This window comes from Megalops cyprinoides, chromosome 22 (genome assembly GCF_013368585.1).
Source record: "Megalops cyprinoides isolate fMegCyp1 chromosome 22, fMegCyp1.pri, whole genome shotgun sequence".
NCBI lineage: Eukaryota > Metazoa > Chordata > Actinopteri > Elopiformes > Megalopidae > Megalops > Megalops cyprinoides.
Window position 1 is genome coordinate 13,885,804 of NC_050604.1, and position 20,028 is coordinate 13,905,831.

The 20,028-nt window shown below is 47.9% G+C and overlaps 1 protein-coding gene across 1 annotated transcript in view; it reads left to right on the forward strand.

Moving 5' to 3' along the window:
- zcchc7 (zinc finger, CCHC domain containing 7) overlaps nucleotides 1-20,028 on the forward strand; it is a 49,573-nt gene that overhangs the window by 20,550 nt on the left and 8,995 nt on the right. Inside the window, exons 3-6 of the mRNA XM_036516410.1 lie at nucleotides 8,613-8,665; nucleotides 8,828-8,953; nucleotides 9,395-9,565; nucleotides 14,420-14,455. Of these exons, the coding sequence (XP_036372303.1) occupies nucleotides 8,613-8,665; nucleotides 8,828-8,953; nucleotides 9,395-9,565; nucleotides 14,420-14,455 (386 nt within the window). The remainder of the gene's footprint in view (nucleotides 1-8,612; nucleotides 8,666-8,827; nucleotides 8,954-9,394; nucleotides 9,566-14,419; nucleotides 14,456-20,028) is intronic.

Consider the following 20,028-nt stretch of genomic DNA (forward strand, 5'->3'; position numbering starts at 1 on the left):
CTGTTCTCTCTCTCTCTCTCTCTCTACATATATATATATATATATATATATATATATATATATATATATATATATATATGGTTTTGTAATTGGAAAATGTATTATATACATTACCCATGTAATATTGTTGACTCCTTATATGGCTTTTTGCTTGTGTTGTACTCTGCCTCACTTGTAAGTTGCTTTGGATAAAAACGTCCGGCAAATGAATAAATGTAAATGTAAATATATGCTCAAATGCATGTACTTTTTTGAACTTTTAGTCTTCCCACCTATTACCATCTAATATGTTGAGAAGAGCTGCATGTGTGGTGATGGAAGTGTGGTAATTTGCTTTGAGATAAAAAGGAAGCTGAGTGCTTCCTCCCACCTGTTCCATTTCCAATGTACGTTACATTACCAGTCATGAATACAGGGATGCCGGGATACAGTTGGAAATCTAAATTAAAACTTTAAAGAGCCATTATTTAATTACCCCACTGGCAGTGGATTTGGAGTTGGGAAAGAAGGGGGCTGGGATTATTCGGTTTTTCAATTTGCCCGTGCCGTCGCTCTGTCGCGAAGAGCGGGGGCCCCCTCCTCGGGGCAAAAATGTCCCCTTGCTGATGAAGCGCGCGCAGATAAATGGCATTATGGTAAATTCCACTTAATGACAAAATTTTTAATTTCGCCGAACACGGCCTCTTCTGTGGCGCGCTGAATGGAGGCTAATTACGGCGAGATCCGACAGAAGGAAATATCTCGTCTCCCACCTAGATAATGGCACAAGCAATGGTGCAGATTAATGATGCTATTTATCTTTTTTTTTAACATAATAACAATAATAACAATCGTGAAAATTCTATCTGCCTCTAAGCCCGATAGCAAAGCTCCCAGAGGAAAATATTCATCACAATGAAATTGAAGTCGCAACTCAATGGTTTTATTTAAATATTTTTTTAGAGACAGAGAGCGAGAGAGAGAGAGAGAGAGAGGAGTGGAAAGAGGTTAACAGGGTGGAAGGTTTGAATGGTGATGCCTGGTTGTGTGTGTGTGTGTGTGTGGATCTTTCTTTGTATGTACGCATGGTTGTGTGTGTGTGTGGGGCCAATTGTGGGTGAGTTAGCCTGACTAGAGCAAGAATACAGTGGGTTCATGGAAAAGAAAGACCTGTGGAAATTTCGTTGTGAAGAAATAGAAATAAATGGCCTTCACTTTATCCATTGTGGTCAACCATGTTAAAGTTTCATTTGCTAACTCTAAAGCTGTGGTTATATCAGTATGTAGTAGTGGCATCGTGTGTACTGACTACCCCTTGAACGCTGTCTGCAGAAAATCAAACACTGCATCAAATACTGTAAAGTAAAATCAAAAATAAAAAGGGGAACCTTCGTATGAAAATGAAGTTCCATCAGACACCGTGCGGTTTAAACGGGGGACCCTGATGGAAATCCTGACTGGGAAATTGTGTCAGAACGGCACCAAACTGTGGCTCTGGGGTTTGACTCCCATGAGAGACGCCCCTCCCACCCCCCCGGTCCCGCCACTCAGCCGTCCTCGTGCCTATTGGAGCGTGCCGTTGCCATGCCGCCAGCGAGCCGCGCCCCGCTGGGTGGTAATTGGCCTCCGCGGCGTGCCGCGTGGCTCCGCCCGCTGACTGGCCCGGGTTTGGCCACCTGCCCCGCTCCGATGCGGTGCAGGGGATTTGGAGGTCTGGTCCTCCATCTGAGCGCCTGCTGGCTTTTCCTCATTCCAGCACTGCTGCCCCTCAGGCACCGTCCTCAGGAAGGAGAGCATGAGAAGGCTGGAGTGGGTGTCATGAGGCTAGGTCACCGGTCTCTGGACCAGAATACTATGGGTTCGAATCCCTAGTGGGTCGCTCCCGTGTTGCTTGTGAGCAGTTGTGCCCAGTACGGTTGTGGCTTTAATCTTTGTCCTTTGGAATACGTTAGAAAGGTGTTCCTGACTGCGGCCCGCTCTCTCCTGCCAGCACAGGTGAGTTGCGGGGAGTGTTGCAGATAGCATCGCTGCCTGCTGGTCAGCCCTGCCGATAGAGATATCAGCCTGATCCAGCGCCGCTCGGCGCGCGTGCTGTGAGGACCGTGAATGAGCGGAACGAGCGTGTAATGAAAGGAAGCACGGCGCTGTAATCCATAACGGCCCTGTAAAGGTATCGATCGCGCGGGAGGCCCGGCTCGCGCCTTCCTCCCGCCGCTCTCCCCTGCACCTGCGGATCGGGCTCTTACTGGCTGTTCCCTTCAGGTGTGTCCCCCCCCTCCCCTCCCCCTCGCCCCTTCCGTTACTCACAGTCTGTACTCACATACTGACCGGCAGGCTGGTCAGTGTCACAGCTTTTCAAGGTTGCCAGTGTAGCATAGTGGTAGGGCGCAGGGCCTGTAAAAGAAAGGTTGCTGGTTTGATTCCCTGCAGGGGCACTGCTGCTGTACCCTTGGGCAAGGTACTTAACCCACAATTGCCTCAGTAAATATCCAGCTGTATAAATGAATAACATTGTAAAAAAACTGCAATCTATGTAAGTCACTCTGGAGAAGAGCATCTGCTAAATGACATTGTAATGTAGTGTAACCAAATAGAAAATTCAACACCTTAAATGACTAAGTATTGGTTTCCCTTGAGTCTGTTACTCAGCAGGACTCAGGACATGTGGCACCTGAAGAGACCATGGCTCTTCCTAATATTAGCAGGCACTGCTTGTAGACACAACTCTGCTTTAGGGGAGAATAAAAAGGATAAGTCAGTACTCAGTTCATTTGATCTGTGTCCCCGAACAACATGTGTGATATGAAGCTGTCTCGATGCTGGGAATCAGGTGCCCTTTCCCGTTCAGGCCACTGTCATTCTGCTGATACAGTGCTTTAGTAAAGTAGCCTGTTCACTGTGTGCGTGAGAGGAAAGCTCCACATCTCTCAGCGTCACAAACAACACTTCTCAACGAGGGACATTAATTTGGCTGTTTCTGAGTGAGACGGAACATTACTGAGGCCTAAGATGCTACTCAAACACGGTGCTGAAAAGGCTCCTGGGAAGGAAAATGTGCTGTTTGTTTGCATGTGTTTCTTCCAGAGGTCCTCCCAGTTCCACACCCTGCTTTGCCTGTGCGGAGTTGTTCTCACTCCCTTGGTGTACGTACTGTGCTTATATTGAGGCAAGCCTAGCGCCGCATGGGCTGCTGGTATGAGTGACAGCGATCAGCCCATATGGAGCTGTACTGTAGCAGACAGGTGCAGTCCCCCAGACCCCCCCCCCCCCCCCCCCCCCCCCCAGAATGGCACCGCTGTTCTGCCAGGGTGTCACCTCTCCCGCGATAGAGAAAAGAATGCTGTGAAGTAATCTACCTCTTTGCTGTGACTGTCACTGCCCCCCCCCCCACACCCACGCTTCCACACTTAATGTCTGAGCTTGGCATCGCCTCTTGCCTGGGGACGATCCGAGCGTCAGAACAGAACCTGCCTGAAATCTGTGCGGTGAAACTGCGGTTACTCTGCGTTTAAGATCAGACCAGCTCTGAATGGAATGAATGTTTACTACATTTCTATGAATACTTAAAGGGCGGGAAGGGCATTTGTCTGAAAATCAATTTGGTATTTGACGGTTATCATTTAATGTGGGTATAACTGGAGACGATACGCAGTTTGAATTTTTTGGAAAAAGTCACAGTGTGTTTGGAAATTTACCCCAGGGAAGGCGTTTAGCTCAGCCAAACAACAGCACATCCCGAGCATACCTTCCCCGCCAAGGGGCAATTTATGCTGGATTTAAAAAAAATTAAGCTGCTCTCCATTACAGTCAGTGGAGTCTTCCAAACTGTCCCCACACATCCTTCTCCCTGCCATATTATCCTCCAGATTCATTTGATTGCCCGTTGTATATTTGTATATAACTAATAGGTGTACAGATCTACAGCCTGCACTTATGTTTACTTTAAATCATGTTCATGTTCATTGTGCAGTTGTGCAGTAGCTGTTCATACGTCCGTCACTCATTCCACCCTTATTCCACGTGTGTGTCCTCTGCTGTGCAAATAACCGTTGTTATTTGTTGTTACACTACTGCTGTTTGGTATTTGGGTTTGTCCCTTTAGCATTGTGTGCAAGCACTATGAGAGACACTGGAGCCGGTGTCAAATACCTTGTTTGTGCAGAAGCATGCTTGGCCAATAAAGTCTGATTCTGATTCTGTGGTTTGGTTGGTTAGTGCATTGTGTAGTCATGGATCTCCCCGTGAGCTGCTGCAGAGTCCCTTGTGAAAGGCAGGGTTAGAGTGGACACACAACTTGGAGTTTCAGCCCTCATAAACGAATAGTCGCTGGCAGACTTTGATACGGGGGCAGTGTAATGAGGCTTATTTATATAAGCTTGAAAACGCTGGCCGAAGCTTTTCCCCCGCAGTGTGGCTGTGTTAGGGAGCCCACGGCCCTGTCATCCCTCGACAGGCCAGCAGGGCGGCGAGGGGCTGTGCGTTTTAGCAGCCTAATCAAATTAAAGCCTCTTCGCTCTCCCTTTTCCAGCCCCTGCAAGCCCCGCTGTAGCTCGTCTGCTCCCTGGCCCGTGTCCTGTGCTTTGTGGGGCTGTGCGTCACCCTCTCGGGCCCCCTCTGCTCACGGCTTTTCTCCTCCGCTCACCCTTTTCTTCAGGGCACGGCACTGGCTGCACCTTCCTTTTGGTCTCATTTTCTGTATGTGTGTGTGTGTGTGTGTGTGTGTGTTAGGACGAAGAGCAGGGCTTTGGTGTGATTCAGTTTTAGCATGTCAAAGTTTACATACAGAAACACACACACAGACTTTGACATGCTAAAACTGAATGTAAGGGGTGTGTGTGTGGGCATGTGTGTTTTTGCGTGTTTATGCATATGTGTGTGTGTGTGTGTGTGTGCATGCGTGTTTTTGTGTGTTTATGCTTAAGTGTGTGTGTGTGTGCGTTCTCTCTGATACAGATTGTGTGGTGCGAGTGTGCGAGTGTGCGAGTGTGCGAGTGTGCGAGTGTGTGCGTGTGTGCGTGTGCGCGTGTGCGCGTGTGTGTGTGTGAGTGTGTGTGTGTGTGTGTGAGTGAGGGCTGTACTGTGGGGGTTGGGGTGCGGTGGGGTTAGGGCACTTAAGAGGCAGTGCAGTAACAATATGTGAATGCCAAAATTCAGCTTTCCGTACTGGTAAATGCAACCAACGACAACTTCCCCTTCAGTGAAATGAGCTGCACAGACTGTTGTTTTTCTGTGTTATTTGCCACCGCTGATACTAATAGGAGACACATCTGTTCTGTGGTTAGGCTTGTTTATTTCTCCTTGTAGCCCATGTTCTCGGAGCTCGTTCCCCTGGGCTTTAACCAGGAAGGACACCTAGGTGGGGTGCAGGGCTTATGTCACAGAGCTGTGTTATCGCCACACGATCTTTTTCCTCACGCTCACACGATGGTCCACGCCCAGCCCCAACCCCCACCCCCCGCCCCCCGGCGCTAGCCCCCCGGCCTCCATTGTTATGTATGGGCTTGCTAATCCCGCTGTGTCGCGGTTGTATCAAACATCACCTCTTCTCGGGGGCGGCCAGTCCCGTCTTCCGCTTTCTTTGTCGGGCCCGACGCCTTAATGGGAGAAGTCAACAGGGCCGCACAAAGAGGCAGCCGGGACAGCTGTTTAATCGGGGTCAGCGGGGAGGGGGCGTGGCCGGGGTGAGGGGGCCGGCCGCGGCCGGGGCTTTGATGTGATTTGGGGCAGAGATACCCCCCCCCCCCCCCCCCCACCCCCCCCCCCCTTCGCTGGCCCAACCCAGCCCAGCCAGGCACGGTGAGGTCGTCTTTCCGGGACGTTGTGGGGGCCGCATGGTTACACTTGATGGGGGTTGTTAGGGGAGACTGACAGGGAGGTGTGTGTGTATGCGTGTGTGTGTGTGTGCCTATGCATATATGTGTGTGTGTGTTCATTCACTGCCTTAGCTCCAGAGACTGTAGCAGTCTATGAAAAAGACATTCCTGAAACTACATACAAACATTCCTCCTCAGCCTCACATTTCTCGTCTTCCCTCCCTCTCTCTCTCTCTCTCTCTTTCTCTCTCTGTTGTCCATCTCTGCGCTATTCTCACAGCTGGTGGGTAAGGTTTCCTGAGGAGAGAGGTGGTCAAAAATGGAGACTGGGCTCACTCTCAGGTGTGTGTGAGTTATGAGGCCTCTTCCTCCTGTCTCCCCTCTTCCTCCTCCTCTGTGCTCCCCCTGGAGACTGGGAGCGCTGCTTAATTACCCGTCCCGCTGTCACCGGGGCCGGGGACAGCAGCCTCCCGGAAACCAGCTCTCGACCCGCTCAGGCGATTAGTCAGCTGGAATTCATTAGCTGCTCCCCGCTCCGCCGCCGGCGGACTGGCATCCCCGCGCTTTTCTCCCTATTATTTTTTTCACGTTCTATTAATTAGCGTACCTACGAGACAGACAGGTAGCATCTGTCACCGTCTCCTCCCTCCCTCCTTCTCTCTCCCTCTTTCTCTTTCCCTCCGTGTTTATTTCGCTCCGACACTGTGTTCGTTTATTCCTGGATTCAGGGACTCTGTGAGAGAAATGACACCTCTGCCTTCCAGGCTGTTATAAGCACTGTTTTCATTTTTGGGCCTTTCTGCTGTTTAATTAGGCCATTATAGTGTTATTAGTACTTGTTTATGAGAGGATTTTTGCTACCTCGGTGGCCTCAGTATCACATGCCTGTGTCCATGGACTCCTGGCTCAAGCAGCAGCTGTCATAGAAAGGAAAGGAGATGGGGGCAACAGCACCCCCTGTCTGCAGCAGTGGGAGCCACATGCAGATGGCTTTGTAACGTAACCTAGAGTGGAATGGCCTGAGTACACAACCCAAACATGCTGCTCAACAGAATATTTTTCTCTGTTCTCATTCTCCATTTCCTCCTTTCCTCATCTCTCCTACCTGGCAGGGAAAAAGGAGGTCCATCTCCTTTGGTGAAGGGGATCCACTCAGAGGCTAATGAACCTCTGTGGAATGGGAGGGGGCGTGAGCCACTGTGCCGTGCTTCCAAACAGCCCATTGGCTAGACGGGCTGTGATTGGCAGGAGCGTTTTTGCCTCCCGCCGCTCATCTTCACCAAGCCCAGAAAGACGGGGCTCCCTGTGCTTGCAACAGAAACACACATCCACAGGATCAAATAGCGGGGCTCTTCCCACACTGCAATACAGAAGTAGTACAGAAATAGGTAATTTCAGGCAAACTGCTGACCTTGTGCTGACAAAAAGGATGGTGCATAATTAAATGACAGTTATGTGACTGTTTGACAAGTGCAACACTTCATGTATTTGATATTCTGTGCATCATTCTAAATGTGATACATTTACATTTACATGCATTTATTTGGCAGACACTATTATCCACCACTTACAAGTGAGGCAGAGTACAACACAAGCAAAAAGCCATATAAGGAGTAAACAATATTAGAAGCACTAATTGATAATCGATACGCTAGCGTGCGATACATGACAGTGTTACAGTTTATGTGACATATTCATACTTAAAACACCAGTTCTCCTCTGTGACGCCCGGCCAGCTTGCAGGTCCTCTGTACACCGTGTATGCGCTGGCGTGGGAGACTGCCAATACGCCTGCCTGCGGGTATCGATTCAGTGCGGTGTGTTCTCAATCAGGGTTTAAGCTGGAAAGCGATTTACAGAGCCAGTCAAACAAGGAGCTGTATTAATCTGTTTGACAGTGAATTAAGGTGTTAACCTTAGGAGCTCCCTGTCAGTCAGCGGATGCCGCTCCGCGGGGGATTGCAGAAGGTCTGCTTTGTTTGCGGGAAGGCCGCCTTGCGCAAGCCCAGCTGAGGCACACTGTACACCCGTATCTGAAACACGCAGTCTTCTCAAACACACACACACACACATACCGCTGAAACGTGGCGTTTGACAGGTTTGAGAAACGCGCGATAAGCAAGTTGTATTGTGTGTATTAGTGGGTTACATTGTTATAGTGTGTGAGTGTACAGTGAGTATTTTATATTGTGGTGGTGTGTGAGAGTGTGTCTGGTAGTTTTTGGGGGGGTTTGTTATGAGGGTGTGTGTGTGTGTGTGTGTGTTTGTGTATGTCAGTGTACTGTTAAATTTCCCTAATTTGTGTGTGTTACTCTGCCTGTGTGAGAGTGTAGTTTAGTGTCTTTAGATTCATGACTGAGTTTCAATTTAGGTAACATATCCTTACATCCTTAGATCTAGTTTGGTTTGTTGAAATGCAGCTATGTGAAAGTCTGGCTTAGTGTGTTGAACGGCATCAGTATGAGTGTAGTTCAGTTTGTTGTGTTACGGCAGTTGAGGTTATGTTCACTGTATCAGTGAGTCTGTGTTTCTGTGGAATGCAGCTGTGCTGTCCTCACTAACTGTCTGTTGTCTCTGGAGAAAAGAGCTGTATACTGTACATCAGTATAAATAACTCCACCGTCCCTTTGGGACACTGTGCTGTCACAGGGAGTGGCCCTTGTGTGACCAACACACTGAATTCCTCACTGGTAGCAAACAGCTATAGTGGACTCTTACACTTGGACTCAATAGTTAACACTGAATAACAGTTTTTTGTCATAGAAACACACGGCACAATGCTTTTGCCTTTTCATAGTTTAATAATTCCTTTTTTTTCAGATGAAGATGAAGTTGACGAGCAGAACTGGAGGATATCCCAGAAAGATATGGAGGTATTTGACCCCCCCCCCAGTGTGATTATATTAATATTAATGGCAGAGTGTCTGGACTGAGCCTACAGGGTAGGTTTTAGCTACCCTGTCTGGCAGTACAAGTATGATGATGCTGGTGCTGTAGTGTACTAATGGAGCTTTCGCTCTGTCTCTGAATTCCAGTCTCAGATCAGCAATAAAAGCCCAGGCTCACGCCGCGCATCCAACCGCTACTACACCAACAAGACCGTCACCTGCCGCAGCTGTAACAAGACCGGACACCTGTCCAAGAACTGTCCCACACCCAGGGTAGGTCTGCCTAAAAGCTCTCTCATGGCCAGATTAAGAGAACATAAAGTGCATCACTCAAACAGCACTACCTTTCACAATACTCAGCCTATGATCATTTACAGGGTGCACACACCGACTACATGATTCGTATCAGAGGGAACACACACATACACACACACACACACATGCGCACACGTACACTACACAGTCCATATCAGGGGGAATACACATGCACACACACACAGACATATACACACACACTCTACACAATCTGTATCAGAGCGAATGTCACACACGCACACACGCACACACACACACATATACACACACACATGCACACTACATAATCTCTGTATAAAAGGAATGGCACACGCATAATGCATACAGAAACGCACACACAGACGTTGACATGCTGAAACGGAATATCACACCAAAGCCCCGCTCTGCTCCGCCCTGCAGAAGCTGCCCTCCTGCTCTCTGTGTGGCAGCCAGAATCACCTCCAGAGGACCTGCCCCAACAGGCACTGCCCCAACTGCAGCCTGCCGGGCCACGGCTACGACGACTGCCTGGAGCGCGCCTACTGGCACAAGCAGTGCCACCGCTGCGGCATGACGGGACACTTCTACGACGTGAGTGCCCACACCTCACACACTGCCAGCCCCCAGAACGCCAGCCTCCTGCCCACAGCATGCCCACAGCCCACAGCCCCAGGGCTAAATAGCCGTAATGGCTGACCCCAGGTCAGTTTGTAACGGTGTCGAGCGTAATTGACGTAGCGGGGCAAATTACAGCCGGCGGCGTTCAGCCGCGTCTCTGCAGCGCCCGCCGGTTAAATGAGCGTGTGATCCGCTGAAGGGTGTCTCTAATGACAGCCGCGGAAGCCGCGCCCCCCACACACACGCAAGCCTCGGCGTTTATCACGTTTTAATGGAGGTGCGATCGCGCGTAATTACAGCGCGGGCTGAGAATCGCTGCCGCGATCTAGCTCCTCATTGTGATTGCACGGGGCCTGTGTCAGGGACGCCCGTGCCAGAGACAAGGGTAGCGGCCTGTGAGAAAGATAATGAGGACGCCTTCACACACACTTCTGCTGGGCGCGACCGCCGCGCGGACACACTGTTGCTCCTGTTGCGTGCTCCTGCACGTAACATTTTTTTAATGAGGAAACAGAGTGGTATTCGGAACTAAGCGGTGGACTCCAAACTGCTCTATGTGCATGTGTGAACAAGGCCTGGTCTCACCTGCTCTTCCATACTATCTGCATGTATGGAGGGAGGTCTGTCTCGCTATCTGACAAGACGAGCTTAGAAACGCTGCACGGCCTCCCCGCTGTTGTGGGCGCCTCTCCGTAGAGCTCCGTCACCCATCTCACTCCGCCAGCCATGTCAACTTTCCCTCTCTCCCCACTCTCTCTTTATCTGCCGCTCTCCTATCAGCATCCTACATCCCCCCCCCCCTCTCTGTCTCTCCCTGGCCCTCACCTCCCTCCCTCCCTTCTCCCTCTCTCTCTCTCTCTCCCCTTCCTAGTTCCCGGTCTCTTCCTCGCCTTATTGGTTTACCTCCACCTCTGCTCTCTTTTTTTGTGGCAAATTCTCATCTTGTGGAATGGAACTTTGTGCCGGTCCCTCTCTCCCTCTCTCCCTCTCTCCCTCCTCCCACTCTCTCTCTCTCTCTCTGTGTGCCCCCGCCGGCGTATTAGTCTGCCTAATCCCGTGGCTACATTGTGTTCCCGGCGGCCCCGGGACAAAGGCTCCCCGGGTTCTGACGGAGCCGGCTGACAGGGAGGTTTCGGAGAGGGCGACGGGGGCGTCGGTTTATTACCCCCTCGAAGACCCGCAGGCCCCGCGGTGTCCTTCCAGCGCCCGCAGAGCTGCGAGCTCCCCCCCACATCGCCTTAAAAGGCCGCTTAGCTCTCCCAGATGAGAGAAGAAAACTCTGGGTGGTGATTTGGTTGGATGTACCGAGCTTTCATGTTACAGCCCGGTAGGGGCCGTTGACTTGGCATCTTGTATACTTGGTATATCCAGCTCAAATCTATATGGACATTTAGAGGTTTTTTGAAATGCAAGTCTTCATTCATTTAAAGCTACAATTGTATAGCCTATACACGTGAAAATCATAAGTAACTTGCTGACGCTATTTCAGAGAAAGGCAGCTCAGCTGAACCCAAAAGATTCAACATGTTATCCCCCACTAATATAAAAAAAACATTCATTGGGTAAACCAGTGCAAAAAACGTAATAGGTCTTCAGAGTTCAGCAACAATTAAATGAGACAGAGCTTTCTACACAAGCATTGCTCTATAGTGATTAATAATCTTGCTTTGACGTTGTCTGCTGTAAGTCAATCCAAAAGCACTGCATTGGAATTGGCTGGACATGCATTAGTTTCTCTTAGCCATTTTATACATGTTAACCCGCAATGTCTCCTCTAAAACTGTGAGATTTTGGGATACAAGTGCCCATTTACTATTGCATCATGCATTTACTATTTCATGATTCTCTCAGGCTGGGATGATCGGTCGGTCATTTCAGAATTTGAAATGTAGTAATGTGGCGTCGATAGTTGAGTTTTTGTGACATCAGTAAGTCATGCATTGTATTTTGAATATAAGATTTTGGGTTCTAGTGTAAGAGGAACACAGTTTCATCCAAAATCTATTAGCGTTGTGTAGTTAAAATAATTTGAAAACTTTAATGCTCAACTATTAATTCTGTTTCCTGCATGTCCTCAGGACATGTTTGAAACATCTTTTGTAGTTAATTCAAATTAATTGCTGTTGGATTAAAATTAAATTATTTTCTCATTAGTAGAGGTTCTGTAGTAATTTATTTACTAATTTATTTACTTGAACACTTAAGCAAACTGGAGCTCATGCTATATTATTTAAATGAAAAATAAAGTAAAAATTTTAAAGACTATTAATTTTTGACTATTTTGTTCCAAGTGTACCTGAAATTGGTAAGTGTAGGCTTATTATTCAGCGAAAGGTAGAGTAGTAGATGGAGGGTCTTCCCTTCATTGTCTCCATCTGCTCATAAAGGGCCTCTTTGGAACGAAGGTGGACGCCCTTCGTCTGACCCGAAGAGTATTTCCGGGAAGATTCTCCAAGCGTACAGGCTTTCCAGAAAATGTCCTCTCTCTTCTGGCTTTATTTTGTACCGCAAGCTCAGCTGGCTGATTTGGAAGATTGCAGTCTCAGTCGTTCTACTGCTTAGACCTAAACAATAAGAAACACAACTGGTTTGCAAAGCACAACTGGTTATTTCTGTGGTGCTGAAAACATGTAGCATTTCAAACAGTTTGAAATTTTGCCAGTTGAATATACAGCACAGATTTAAAGGATGCATTGGACACATTCAAAAACATAGTAATATTTAGAAATTAGTAGTATTTTTTAGTTTTTACTCTGAGATGCGGTTTTGCTAGTTTACTTTAGGAAAATGCACTATACAGTGAAATTAACATTGAAATTAACATTTAACTCTGACAATACCATGTTTATCTAGAAAATTAGCAGTGTTTTTTTATTTTTCTTTGGTGAAGAGGTAAGAGACCAGAGACTCAGTTCATTTACTGTAACAATTACGATTACATAGTAGAAATACATATATAAGACGTAATTGATTTTTGTGGTTTTAAAATTGATTCATTGTTTGGATTAAAAACACTTTATTTTGTATGATTCAAAATAAATATACTTCAGCATTTTTGGGTGATAAATGTCTTGACCTGCATCATGCTCACTTTGACTATACTGAGAACATTTTAAAACATGGGGTGGAGGAGTCTAGATCTCCTACAGTGTTATTTCATATGAAGATTCATTTATTTATGAATTAGTAATGGCAGTAACAGCATAGCAGTAGACTGACTGTGAAGTATTCAGCCCAGTAGTTCACATGATTATAACTGGGTGCAAAAATTGTAGCTATTAACCTGCAGATAAAAAAAAAGAAACAAAAATTAGGACAGTTTTGCACTGATAATGCTTTAGATCATCAGCTTTCTCTTAGTAGGAGGTTAAAAATGGCCTAATGACACAGGAAAGGTACAAGATTGTGTCTAAAGTGGGCCTGCTGGAGTGGGCTCCTTTTATACTAGCTGTCTGAATAGGGCCCAGAGTCTCTTAGTCACAGGGAGACTGAGGGGCTCCACACCTGTTAGAACCTTGTGTTCTTCTCCTGTGTACGGTGTGTCAGCCTGCTCAATCCTACTGCCCTGTGCTTTGTCCTGAAGGTCAAGTGTGAGCTTTGCCAACATGATTCGTGCGTTTCGGACATGGCTGAGCTTCACATCATATCACGCTGAGTGCTAGCACCCCAGGAACGTTACAAAGGTTTTTTTCTGAAGGGGATGTATTATCATACATATTACCGAAATTTGTTAATAGAGGAAACTCAAAGCCGCTCTTTTGAGAAATCTTTGGTTCATAGCGTATTACACTTGCTCATTTATTGGGTGTTTCTTTTTCTTCTTACTCTTGGTTTATCTATGCTCACACCTGAACTTCTCAGGTGAAGCAGAAATCACAGCGCGTAGGTACAGATATTATCCTCATGGAGAAGCACTGGGGTTGAGGAAGCACTGCAGTGTTCAGTGTCCTGAATGGGGACGTTCTGTCCCCGCCATCCTGCTCCTTGTGCCTCATTGACGCTCCGCTTGAATTGCGCCCTCTCCTCTTTCCCTCCCCGTTCTCTCCTCACTCTTTGTGGCCAGGAAAAGAAAGGGAGGGGCTCTGCTGAGCGTTAACTAATGGCTTCCTCCTTATTGTACTGCCGGAGGGCTTTTCATGGGGCCGCTCGCTCCGTTTGTCCTGTGTGTGTGTGTGTGTGTGTGTGTGTGTGTGTGTGTGTGTGGAAATCTCTCCTAATGTAGTCTTTCACTGCTCCCCCTCCACACCTCCGTCTCTCCCTCACCATGACGCAGGCCTGCACTGCAATCTGTTCAATCAATTTTTGGATAAAAACAGGCGATATAGCAAATGCAGATTGTGTGTGTGTGTGCGTGTGTGCGCGTGCGTGCGTGTGTGCACGCATGTATTTGTCCGTGTGAAAATGTCTCCTAATTCACTGTTTCCCTCTTCTCCCTCCACACCTCCATTTCTCCCTCACCATGATTCTGGGCTGCACTGCGCTCTGTTCTTTCAATTTTTAAGTAAAAACAGATAATAAAAACGACATAGCAAGTGCTGATTATGTGTGTGTGTGTGCTTGTGTGTGCTTGTGTGTGCTTGTGTGCGCGTGTGTGTGTGCGTGTGTGTGCGTGTGTGTGCGCGCGTGTGTATGTGTATTCTGATTTAGGCTTTCTCTCAATGTGTTTTTTAATGCCAGTGTGTGTACCTTTACGGGTTCCAGCTGCACAAGAGAGCCGTTAGGTGTTTGCTGAACATGAACGCCTCTTGCTTAAACACTTCACATTTCATCCTTGTACCTGTCCCATGTTTTTACTTATGTCCCTTGTCTGTGTCTCTCTCTCTGCAGGCCTGCCCAGAGATCTGGAGACAGTACCACCTCACAGTAAGTGCAGCGTCGTAATCTCATGGACGGAGTCCAAGCAGAACAGCCAAAGTCATTTCAGACTTGGCCTCCATCACAGAGGCTCGTTTGCTTGTCTGAAGCTGACGCCTGCGGGCCTCCTCCTGGGGGAAAAATGGCCCGGCGCACTGGACCAGTGGGAGCTTGCTCCGTCCGTTCTGAACGTATGAATCTTCATGGGGTTAAAGATGTCGGAGGCAGAGCGGGAATCCTCGGAGAGGGTCACAGTGTCTCGTGCGTGCAGGAAGAATGCAGCCACACAGCGATGAGCTGCCCTGAATGGGTGGCAGAATTGTGGCCTGCTTGTGGTGGTTGCAGATATCTGGTTTTAAAAACGTGTTAAACATGGAATTGTCTTTATCGGTTAGCAGGGTCCCCTCTTTCCCCTGACCGTAGTGCCTCTTTGTCTCTCTCTGTACTCAAGCTCTCTCCTCCCTCTTTCACTCTCTCTCACTCCTCACGCTGGTGCAGAGCGCCCCTCTCAGAGTAACCCTCTGTGTGTGTGTGTGTGTGTGTGTGTGTATGTGTGTGTGTGTGTATGTGTGTGTGTGTGTGTGTGTGTGTGTGTGTGTGTGTGTGTGTGTGTCAGTCAGTCAGTCAGTCAGTGCGTTACATCGGTCTCTCTTTAGCCTGTGCTGAAATGCTCTGCTCTTCAGCCGCGGGGCATTAGCAGTTTGCTAACAGATTAATTTAATGAGGAAAATTCATGGACTCAGTCAGTAAGGAAAGCCGGTGGTGTTAGGAGCAGAGGCCGTGTATGTGTGTGTGTCTGTGTGTGTGTCTCTGTGTGTGGGGCAGGGGGCGGCTGGGCGGGAGAGTGGCAAATTAAAAGATGCCGGTTGGGTTGGTTGGTGTAACAGCTTGCATACAGGATCATTAGCATTATTAGCTTTATTAATTGGGACTTTCTTTGCCAGGGAGAAGTCCTACCTACCTCCCAGCGGCTCCTTTGTCTCTGTGCCAATAAACTGGCCTCCGACAGCGAGCCGCACTTCCAGCAGCAGATTATTTCTGACTGTCTGCCAGGGAGATTAGTTCCCCCAAACCCTGCCCGTGTTTCCAACTTCGCAATTTTGTCACCAGATCTGGAGATACCGAGAGCAGCCAAATAGCATTAATCCGATGGTTTTTTGTGGATCCAAAAACTAACATACAGTTCATGTGTATAGAATAGCAGAGTATCTACACAAAAACAGGAAACCCGTAGAGGATCCAGCTAAATTTCCCTTTGGAAAAAGACCCACCCCAATCCCTACAGAACGCTGTCTACAAAAAAAAGTGACTTTTGGAAGGCAATCTGGGAACTTTCTGCTCTGTGGATTTGGTGAGAGAGGATCCAGCCCCCTGCTCCCTGGAAGCCGGCTGTAATGAACAGGCTGTCTCCCCTTTCAGCGGCAGGCTCTCAGCGGCGTCGGCCGCCAGCTCCGCAGCACCAGTGTTAAAACTGACCAGCCAAGCAGAAAAAGATGGACACAGACCCTTGATGAACACATGGACCAGCGCCTTTTTTTTTTTTTTTTTAAAAGGGTACTCCTAACTGACCTTGAGTGTGTCCACTGGTGGCTTTGTGAGGGCGTTTTTCTCTCTATAGCATTCATTATGTGTGTGTGTGTGTGTGTGTGTGTGTGTGTGTGTGTGTGTGTGTGTGTAGCTGTGATATTGTGCTTGTGATATACATGCCTATGTTACACTGTGTGTGTGTGTGTGTGTGTGTGTGTGTGTGTGTGTGTGTGCGCGCCTGTGCAAATCGGTGTGTACTGTAGTTGTAGCGCAGAACTGTACATGCCTGTATTATACCGCACGCGTGTGTGATATTGTGCGCATACATGCACATGTCGTTCCATACCATTCTCTGCAGATCGCTGCTGCCTTTTTTCAGCGCTTGCATCGGAGGTGCCACTCAGGCTGGCTGCGTGCTCACAGATAAGCGGCGCGCACGCGCGTCCGCGGGAGTGTCACTGTGCTGGTGCGTCAGGAAATCACAGGCCTGTGAGAAGACTGCAAGGCAGGAGTGGCTAATTGGTGAAATCAGTGAACAGTTTGTCCCCCCCGAGGTGCCGGCAGCTCACCAAGGCATAGAGGTGTGTGACAGAGAGGGGTAGGGTGGAGGAATTGGGGGGGGTGGGGTGTAGGGGGGGCGACTCACGGCATCTGCGGCGATAGCTTAACACAGTCTTCTCTGTTCTCTCCATCAGAATATAGACCTCAGCCTAGGAGAAAAAGAGCGGTGTGTTTGTCAATTAAAAGACGTGATAAAGCATGAAACGGCCTGCCAGCCGGGCGCGCGCCGCCACTCGGGCTCTTTTGAGATTAATTAGCGGAGCTGTCTAATGAAAAGGCGAGATCGTTAACGCGGGTGCTGGGAGCGGAGCGTGGAGGGAGACCGTCCAACATGTCTTCCTTTCCTCTCCTCCCCCCTGCCGTGCCTCTGCTAGCCAGCGGGCGCTCTCCTTCACTCGGTTCTTAGAGCAGGGGTGCGGAGGAAGAGGAGCTGTGGCCTGCACTCTGGTACACTGTAGGGTCAGTGGTGTAGTTACACACAAGGAGTCACTTCACCACAAGCGCTGCCTGTATTGTAAGGCTGTGTTTGGCCTTGATAGGGACTGTTTTTCTCCTTAGTGCTCCTGCGTCCTTCCTCTGCATTTCCAGGGGTCAGTATATCATGCAGAACCTCTGCTCTGACAGTAGCCATTCACTAGAACCGTCTCCATCGTCGTATTGATTTCATGGTCCAAGTGTAAAGAGTTTCCTTGAAGCGTTGTTCCACGATCACACAGTGTAATTCTGCGTCATTCGTCACCGTACAGTATATGGCTATGGATTCCTTGACAGTAGGCACCTGCAGTGGTAGGCAGTGCTGTGGTTGGGGTAGGATGTGGGATGTTTCTAACTGCACGACCTGCCATTTCGGAAGGTGTCCATGTCTCTTGACTGACGAAAAGGGGGTTGGACTCACTCATGCCCAGTCAGTCCATGACCGGCTCATTCTGTCACCACGGCATTCGGGCCTCAGCAGTTCAGCCATGTGACCCCAGCGGGCGGTCTCGGGCCGCTCCGGTGACACCTGTGTGATCCGTAATCCGCTCTTTGTTTCGCCCTAATCCCGGATACTGGAGGCCTCTGTACCTGCTCACTGCTGCACGACGTTCCTGCACCCTACTGTGTGGGCTCGGGAAGTGTGTGCTGTGTGTGTGTGTGTGTGTGTGTGTGTGTGTGTGTGTGTGTGTGTGTGTGTGTGTGAGAGAGAGAGTGTGTGTACTGTGTTGTGACAGTACCATTGGAGTCTTGAGCATATATGAAATCCAGCTGTGTAATCGCATAGTATTGCACATACCAGCTGTGTAAGTTGTGGAACTGTACCTCTGCCAGGCTGGTGAATCGGCCTTGTGGGGGTTATCAACTTGGTACATGCTCAGTATGGACAACCAACCACTCCCTGTGTTCAATTCTTTAATATTCTTTAAAGGGTGAACTTAAACTATTTCAGGCTTCTTTTGAATATTGAATCAAAAGCCTCTGTATTGAATATCATTACGTATTTAATAATAATTTTGTAATTACGTGGCGATTTGTTTCACAGGAGTGTAGTGCTTTAACAGACATTGGCATAAGAAGATTAGCATTTACATACCAATGGCAACACAAACCATTGTCTTACACTGAATAGGAACTAATGTCTTTCTGCTGTTATTGTACTGTATTTTAGTTTGAGGTGTCAGTGTAGACATTTCATTAATTCTTTTTAATTGCATCTAGTCAGGATTGGTTCTGTTTTATAATTGATTTTCTGTACATTTTGTCCATTTGAGCAAATAATGGCACATCAATGCAGTATTACCAAATGTGGCAAATCAAATGAAACTGTGATAAACCACAGGAAAGATTTTCACATGTCACTATTGCAGATTATTCACAATGAAGCGATTACCTCCCTCTCCCAGCTAACTAACTTCAATAAGGGTGCCATGGAATCTCCTTTTAAGAAACCGAACACTGAAGGCCCTGTAGAGGGTCGTGCTCCTCGTTGTAGTTATGAGTAGTCTCCCCACACATCCCTCATTCAGTAAAGACTGGCACGCTGCTTCGGCCGAGTTTGTGCGGAGAGGGCCAGTGTGTGTTCTTAGAGTCCCGTGGGGGTGTTTGTGTGCGTTTGCACTGCATTTTACCCGTTTTCTGTGAGAATGTGGAAAAAGGGGAACAGGATGGGCGCCATAACGGCCTGCCAGAGATTTTGCATGAGCTGCAGAGAGGCAGAGGGAGTTTAATGACCTCCGCTGCACACAGGAAAAATTAATTTGTTTAAAGATCATGTTTGCATGTGCCTCTACGGTATGCAGAGGATTTCCCTGCACCAGCCTGTAGGTTAAGGACCACAGCGCCATCTACTGGTGTGCTGTAGGCCTTGCAGCACATTGATATCGGGGTATTGCTTTGGGAGCGCTGAGTTTTTTGTTTGGCGCGTAGGAGAGCCTACACATACACGTGTGGATTGGCAGTTTCCTTTGATTCAAAGTGTGTGGTATATAGAAGGTACAAGGGAGTATGTGTTTGGTGTTGACTGAGTTGCTGTGGTACATTCTCTTTCAGCAACAGCAGCGGTGACCCCAGTAATCCACGCAGTGGGCCTGTCGCCACAGGAATGGCCTGTAATATTCATACATTAAGTGGTCCTTTTACCGCCTGAAATCTGAATGTATTTAGAGGCTGACAAAGTGACCTCATTTTAATTCATAATGTGTTTGAGACGCTGTCAGTCTATGAGATGGAAGTAATTCTGTTATCCACCGCCTGCTGAAGAGTCCCAGACTTGTGGTGCAGTTGCCAGTGTGTAAAATGTTGGTTGGAAATATCTCCCTGTCCTTACCATGTGTGTAATGCTTTTCTCAGTGTATATGCTGCCTGTATGTGTGCATTAACAGTACAAATGCAGGTTTGACTCTGTCGGTCTCCTCAGTTCAGTAGTGAAATGTAGGATGAGGGGTAGACTGTCGCAGTGTTATCTACAGATTGGTATCGGAGAGTCTATCGATCAACCAGCTTGCAGGGATATCAGACTATCTATTGATCAGGCCCTGCATGGTGATATCAGTATCTCCTGATTGATCCCTTGGTGGGTATATCGGAGTGTGTGTTGACTGAACCTCTTGCGTCAATATTAGTGTCTACTAATCACCCCTGTCTGTGGTGATATTAGGTGATATTCCTGGAGTACTTCCCATCCCATATACTGACAAGGCAATGCACTTAATTCAGTGTGTGTAAAATGCACACAAATGATGCACTCTTCCGTCTTTGCCGAATATACCATAAACTATAAATATTACCTGTGTCTCTGTTTGCTGTACTGTATATAATCTAATTCTAATTCACAGATGATGTTATTTGATCGTTTTCAACCACCTGAAAAAAGCACCCCTCGATCCCTGCAGTCTCCTCTCAGAATCCCTGTTTTACACTTTAATTTTTAGTGTATTTCTGTTCAAAAACTTTTGATAAAAAAAATATATATATATATTATAAAATGATTGCTAAAAATAGGCACTTACTCAAACACA